This window comes from Petaurus breviceps, unplaced genomic scaffold (assembly GCF_028583685.1).
Source record: "Petaurus breviceps papuanus isolate PSGF00001 unplaced genomic scaffold, PetGlider_PUasm1.0 213, whole genome shotgun sequence".
NCBI classification, from domain to species: domain Eukaryota; kingdom Metazoa; phylum Chordata; class Mammalia; order Diprotodontia; family Petauridae; genus Petaurus; species Petaurus breviceps.
This window is the reverse complement of record NW_027185860.1, coordinates 12,262,504-12,270,128: the sequence shown is the minus strand read 5'-3', so window position 1 is coordinate 12,270,128 and position 7,625 is coordinate 12,262,504. Positions and strand designations below refer to the sequence as shown.

General features: G+C 33.7%; 1 protein-coding gene across 1 annotated transcript in view; it reads right to left on the bottom strand.

Annotated features, from left to right (window-relative positions):
* ZNF654 (zinc finger protein 654) overlaps positions 1 to 7,625 on the bottom strand; it is a 140,251-nt gene continuing 132,626 nt past the window's right edge. The window contains exons 8-9 of the mRNA XM_069093927.1: positions 4,601 to 6,920; positions 1 to 3,999 (exon numbers count right to left, since the gene is read on the bottom strand). Coding sequence (XP_068950028.1) covers positions 3,992 to 3,999; positions 4,601 to 6,920 — 2,328 coding nt within the window. The 3' untranslated portion in view covers positions 1 to 3,991. The remainder of the gene's footprint in view (positions 4,000 to 4,600; positions 6,921 to 7,625) is intronic.

The following is a 7,625-nucleotide window of genomic DNA, read 5'->3' as shown; positions in this document are numbered from 1 at the left end:
TTTTGTTTAATTATATATATTTATTTAGTTATATCAGGTAGCAGAGAATATAAAATATTTTAAGATACTCCAATTCTTTTTTTTTAAAAGCAAACTTTACAAAAACTGAACACTTATTAACAAGGACAATGTTTTATTGAACAAATCTATGTACAGTACAAAAAAATTTCTTTAAATGAAACACTACTGTTGATTTATTGCAGTTCGATGGCTCAGTTTTAATTTGTACTCTTATAAAATGCAAAGTAAAATAATTTAATGTTCAACAAGGAAGCACAAATTTCCTTTCTTGCTGAATCTCGTAATAACTTTTACAAATTAAGAGTTCCAAAATGCATACATTGCATTTAGTCAATCAGAAAAGGTGTTATACAGTACCAAATAAATTAAGAAATAAACACTATTACCCTTTTGGGGTTTTCATTCATACCACTGGTGTTAAACCAATAAAAATAAATGAGTACAGCTGAACCTTCAATGTGATTTGAAAACCACAATTTTAATATTATAAATTATCCACTCAATTTATACAATTGGTAGTTCTTTTAAAAATGAATATGGCTAAATGCCCAAAGTACCAGTGTCATTTCCCACACACATGCCCACTTTCAACATATTTATAATATCTGAGCAGCAACATTTCATATTTGCTATTTGCTTAACCTTAAAGAACCTCAAACAGTAACAACTTACTCTCTGAAGCAAATTTTGCTTTTCAAGAAGAAAAATAAATTGAAGCAATGGTCTAAAAAAGGTAAAATTCTATCCAATAAGACAAAAATATCCTCAGAATAGGATTAGGAAAACACATTACAACAGGAAAAGAAAGAGAAACTGGAACCAACTCCCTCACCTCTTCCCCACAAAAATAAGCACCCTTGGAATTCTTCTGCAGTACTTTTAAAAATAGTACTATGATTTAAGTTTGTATCTTATAAAAATGTACATGATACTACTCTGCACATTCTGAACAGGTGAACCTTTAAAACACATATAAGTTGTATATAGGAAATGTGTTGACAAAGTTTTACAAAACTACTGTATTATACTACAACCCCCTCATTTGACTTTATGTGTATACCAATTAAACCTTCCTATCTTTTAAGAATGTGAATTTTCTCTTATAGCAACAAAAGTTTCAATTAAATCTCTAAACTGAAGCTAAATGATGAACAGGTAGGGGATGGCTAAAATTATTTTAAACTAGATATGACAAGTTTCAATTGAAAACTGACAGACATGATTTTAAAATAAGAGTTACATTTATCAAATAATTTTTTAAAAGTTAGAAACCTGACAGTTTGAGTCTTGGTAACTAGATCTGGGGAAAAATATGAATTAAATTTAACAACATTAACCTAAAATTGCAAAATTATATAAATGATTCCATTTCCAAGCAGACTTTATTATTAAACTATGTAGTTTTTCAGAGTGAATCAAAATAGTATTTGACTACAAGCCTTTTTTAGTCATGAAAACCAGGTGAGAAAATTTTTAATTGGTTAATTTTAAAAACAAGTTAAGTAGAAACTTGATAGTAAATGAATGATACAAAGACTTTTAAAAGCATCTGAGACAAAGTTTGGAAACAAAAAAAGAACAGCAGGTGAAAATAATCACAAATAGCTGAAAACATTTTGTAAGGAACTTTTAAGCAAGTTATTACAAGAACTCATAGGTTTTATTTGATTAATGCACACAAACTGGTCATCGTAACTGGTAATCACAGTCTGCCAATAAGTGGAATTTCCTAATATTCCTTCCCTCCCCCCACCAAAAAAACCAACAAAAAAAGCAACTAAACTTGGTATTTATTCTCACCACTATCCATCTCTGTTTTTTCCAAACAATGCCAGAGCCCAAGTATTTAAGCAAAAAAGACAATAGTCATGGAAACATAAACAAAAAGATTCCTAATGAACACATGGTGATGTATTTAGCTACTTAAGTCTTCAGCTAAAAAAAATGTAGATCGTCATATGGCCAAAGATACATATCATTTAAACGGACACCCTGATGCAAATGCAAATTCCAGTGTTGTCTGTAAAACCCTAAATTTGATTTCCATAGATTTTAATGCTCTTCTGACACATAAAGCAATTTGACATAGACAGTATAAGAAGTAATTTTTGCACGTAAAATTAGGAAATATTTTCTGGATCACTTGAGTCAGAAATCCTATTTTTGTGAAGTCTAGTTTCAGTCTTAAAAGAAAAATATCCATTTTCTCCTATCTTTATCAAAAACTTGCTACTGTACATTTTATGTATCTGGGTCAGATGTGTCCACCTACCCTAGAAAACCAAGGCTTTTTTAAGAGAAATTTTATTTAGGATTATTTTTTTTGTTAATGTATTTTGGGCAGGTTGGTTTCTGGTGTAGATAACAATATATAAAGGATAAGTGTGACTGGGCAAGGTGGTCAAAGCCTGTAACCCCACCTATTGAGAAGGCTGGGGCTGGCAGATCTCTTGAGCTTGGGAGTTCTGAGTTTCACTTAGCTATCAATTTTGGGTGTCTACACATTGTATGGCCTCAGTGTTATAAGCCCCTAGAAATCAAGATAAGAAAGATCATTAGGTTGCCTAGGGAGGGATAAACAAGTGCAGGTCACAAACAGAACAGGTCAAAATCCCTGTCCAGTGAGCAATGGCATCATGTTCATGTTACTGCACTTCTAGCCTGGACAAGTTGGAAAGTCCTAGTATTAAAAAAAAAAAATTAAAGAAAAATTAGTGGGATGTATGCACACTTCCATTAAATGAAAACAATATTTGAGGGTATCATTTCTTTTAGAACTTCCTCTTGTGTTAGTTATTTACTGGCAGTTAAGGTTAAACACTTTTCTAGGAAAATTACTGGTCATTACTATAATGATATCTCTATTCTTATAGCCAAAATTTTGTTAAAAATTCCCCTCTTTTTAGGATGTATTAAAAAAATATTTCTATTTAGAAAGCCCAAATTTATCATAGTATAATTAGTACTAGAGCATTAAATAAATGGTTTCTTGCCCTAATTCTATTTAATATATTTTAAAAGGGTAACCTTTGTTTTCATAAGACTTCATTTAGATAATTCACACCAAAAGATATGTTTGTATAATGCACAAATACACATTTGAAACTTTCAATTTATTGTTTTCATGACTTCTGTCAGTCTTTCGTTGATTTCCATCCCCTAAAGTTAATTTCGCAATTTTATACTAAAATTGTATTTAAAGATAACTTGTCACTTAACTTCATTCTGTACTGCAAAGTGGAAAAAAATTTTATTTTGTTTTAAATCAAAAGTCTGGACATATTTTGGACCCAATTTCCAGGAATTTCATTTTAAAATTCTGTTATGTTACCTGGCCAAGATTTTCTCTACACATTTTAATTTATGCCTCATGGAAAGTTTTTTATAAGCCATCCCCAGAAACTTAAGGGCTAACATAATAAATCAAGGTGGGTTTTTTTATCTTTCAATTTCCAAGCAAATCACAACTTGCAAGTAATGTCTTCTATTCCATGTTTTATCAAGAAGCAAAGGGCATTATTTGTACATGCATAAAAAGAAAGCAAATACTATTTGGAAAATAGCTTTTGAATTCCTTAAAATCCATCTTTTGTTTTTGTTTCTTTACAGATTCACATTATTCCTTTCTTTAAGGCCACAGCTACTTTTCTTCTTGGGTCAAATGCTTCTTCATGAGGTGTTAATAAGTTAAACTCAATGTGCTGCTGTGCTTTGATCATACACTCTTATAGTGTGTGGTCTTCTGGATAACTGGTACTTTGGGATCTTTGTAGTAACCCTTCTGGAGTCAAAACTGGCACATCTCCTCTGTGAGTTCATTCTAGAAAATGTGCTTTTTCTTTATATTGTTCTTTAGTAATCTGAGACCACTCTATGATTAAGGCCAACTGGGAAAGAGCAAATTGATGATGCATTTTTTGTAGTGCTTTTTTTCACACCACTCCTTGACAGACTTTTCAGTAACATTTTATCAGGCACCTGTAAAGAAAAACATGCTTGTTTAAACTTTTGTTTTGTATATACACAGTGGGATTTCCAAACCAGAATAAGGACTGCTTTTCACAGATCCTGTTCATAGGACCATACAACTTAGAGCAGGAAGTAACCTCAAACCTTTTATCACTTAGTTGAAATTCCTCATTTTAAGGAGAGTCTACAGATCAGAGATGTTAAGTAACTCATATAAGGTCACACAGAGTAAGCAATGCGAGGATTCAAACCCAGGGCTCTCGACTCCAAACTTACTGCTCTCTCCACCATATTCTTACTGTATAGCTTGCAAAATTCACCATCTCTGAATTTTCCTTCCATCTAGCAAAACTGTTTTAGAAAAAATTTCACCTCTTCCAGTGCTTTTCTTTTGAAGGCAGCACTTCCCTAGCTTTATGTTCTGACAAGCAGGAATGCTTCTATTTCTGTCACGATCATTCTTTAATTTCTCCTCATTTTACTACACTGAAATGACACAATGCTTATTATTGAATGTCTTTGCTTAGTTTTGCCCTGTTACAATTCGACTATTTTTTCACTTATTTACCTAACCTTCCCCTCTTCCCTCACTATGTGTTAAAATACTCACTTTCATCATCTGAGTCGAATCCAAACAGCGTCTGACATTTCTTTTGTGCAAGGTGAGCCTCAAGTGCTTCTGAGTTACAGTAGATGGTCAAGCAGTTGCCACATCTAAGTCTCTCTGAAGATGTGCTGTAAACACTATCTTGATCAGAATGGGCGTCTACTTTGTCAGTTAGAGTTTTTCTACGTTTTGGCATACTGATGTACCGTTCATCAAGATAACTGGGGGGCAATGGTCGCACATATGGCTTGGTTAAAATCAAACCATAGGAAGTGTTTTCAGGTGGCGGATTTGGTTTGGAAGGTGACTGAGAGACTACTACTAGAGGACCGGGCTCCTGCGGTGCTACTTCAACATTCTGTGAAACGGAACCATTTTCTGTCCTTGTTCCACTTGTCTCACTTCTCAGGGCAACATCTGGCGAAGCCAAAGATGTCTGCTCTGATTCACTGTGTCCGTTGACTAACAGCTGGTCACTGATGACACTACTTTTTTCAGAATTTGGCTCTGTAACAATCATCTTTTGGTCTAGGAAGCTTATAGCTGAAGCAGTGACATCAGAAGAATGGTCATTCCCATTCTGAACTACACTGTTTGCCTTCTTTTCAACACTTTGTATGTATGTCTTTGGTTCTGTAGAATCTTTCCTTGCTTTCCAAGTGGGAACTGGCAGATCAACAGTTTCTTTTTCGCTACCAGAGAAGTCTCTTTCCTGACTCTCACAATGAAGGTCTGTAAGAGCGTCCAAAACATTTCTACTTGTTTCTGCAGAAGGTTCTGGCGGTGGATTTAAATAATGCTGCGCTTCATGTTCATACAGCAGAGGAAGCTCCTCAAAAAGCTCATGGCATTCTGGAAAACTACACTGAGCCTGAAAAACACTGTGGCTTTTTGTATGCTCTGCAAGCTCAGTAGACAGCTTAAATCTCTGATTACAGGTAAAATGTAAACAAAAGTACACATTTGGATATATATGTCTCTTCAAATGATCTATAAAATGCTGAGAATCCTCAAATTTCCGCTGACAAAACCGGCACTTTCCTTTGTTCCACTTCATTATATGTTGCTGTACCTTCAAATCAGTTGGATGAGCTTTCCTTGCATGTTTATTCAGAAATCTTATTTTTTTAAATATTCTGACACATCCATTAGCAGGGCACTTGAAATTTTCTTGTTGATCCACAATATCCAGATCTTTCTGAGAGCAAACAGTTCCATTTATTTTATGAAGTACTGGAGTCTCTCTATTTAAATCATCATCATCAACACATCTGGGTAAACTTTCAGTGATGAGAGGCTCTGGGGCATTATTTAGAGAACTATCAGGACTGCCATTTTTAATGACATCATGAGGTTCATACACAACATTTTTAGTGACTTCAGTCACTTGCTCAAAGGTTTCTTCCTTATTTTCACTGTTATATGCAAAAGGAGTTTCTACTTCATTATCTCTAATATCTGAATTTCCATTTTCAAATGAAATGGAAGCATTCGAGCAATTTATTTGTTCTGTCATAGGAATTCCCTGATCTTCCTGTTGAACTACAGCAAAGTGCTGTCTTTGTATTTTCTTAACATGATTCTTTAAATGCTTCAGCATAAGTCCTCTATTTCTAAATTTTCTACCACATATTACACATGAAAAGCTGCCCTTTTTCTGGTGAGCCTGTGCATGCCGTACTATGTGACCGCCTAGAAATTCTCTGTTACACAACACACATTTATGCCTTGGAACATTACGGTCTACCTTAGAAGCATTAAAACTTGTAAGGTTTTTCTTGGTATTACTATGGCCTTTGGACTGGGCTCCAGAGACATCTTCAGGATCATATTCCCCATTGTTCAGGTCCATAAGAAAGACTAGCTCTTCATCTAAAATCTGTGTTTCCATTATCTTTCCAGGATGATTGGTAGCATTTTCCAGTGTATTTTCATTTAAAAATCCAACTGCTAATTTATCCCTCAGTAATGCTGCACAATTTTGCTTAATCATTATGAAATTCCAAAATTCAGGATCAAAAAATAACCCCTTTTTCAAAATTGGGAGCAATTCAAAACGAACACGATTCTGGACAGAACTAGTGCATTCATTGTACTCTTCATCTGGATGTTTATAGAGCCGTTCAACAGTATAATAGGATTCCAAGGAGCGCTCAAGAAAAAATACTGAGAGTGCGCAAATCCTGAGAATCTCCAAGTCATTTGGCAAAAAGTGAGCAATTGTTTTATAAATTAGACATTTAGTGTTTGGATCATCCTGAAGGTCCAGTTGTAGAGCACATCCGCATATTTCAACACAGATTTGTAAGCCTTCTACTTCAACCTGGAGAAAGAAAATTTTATTTTATTACTAGATGAGAATTTTATTTTGGCACTGCACAAAATGAAATGAAAGCACAACAAACAGAACCTCACTTATTGTCCCTTGCAAATTTGTTCCCTTCCAATTTCCTTATAACTTTTTGAAAGTGTTTCAGTAGATTTAAAATAAAAGGAAATGTCTAACTCTTACATCAAGTATGCATGGCACTCAAACACATACACACAATATGTTAATCTACATATATTTATATATTTTGGAGACATATAAAACACTTCATTATATCATGTCAATAGCTATTTATGGAGCATTAATGAAACAAGATAAGTAACAATTCACAGTGAGACAAATGGAAAATAAGACTAGGACACAAAACTGTGGAGACAAATATTAGTAGGAGAATAATGACATTTATTTCAACTATTAATACTTAAAAGATGTAATCACTTTTTAAAGCTGTCATATGAAACTAGACAGCTATATAATCTTCTCTTTTCCAATAAAAAAATCACAAAATGTGTCAGAAATAGCATCTTTGCCAAATTTCTAAATCCAACAGTGAGATTCCATTTTCATAAATTAATCAGATACTGGCAGCCATAGTACACAGCCACTTCTTTAGAGAATTTCATGCAGCAAAAATATTTGGGGGCAGCAAACAGCAATTATAACAACTCACATTTATATACAGGGTTTTTAAAAAAGACT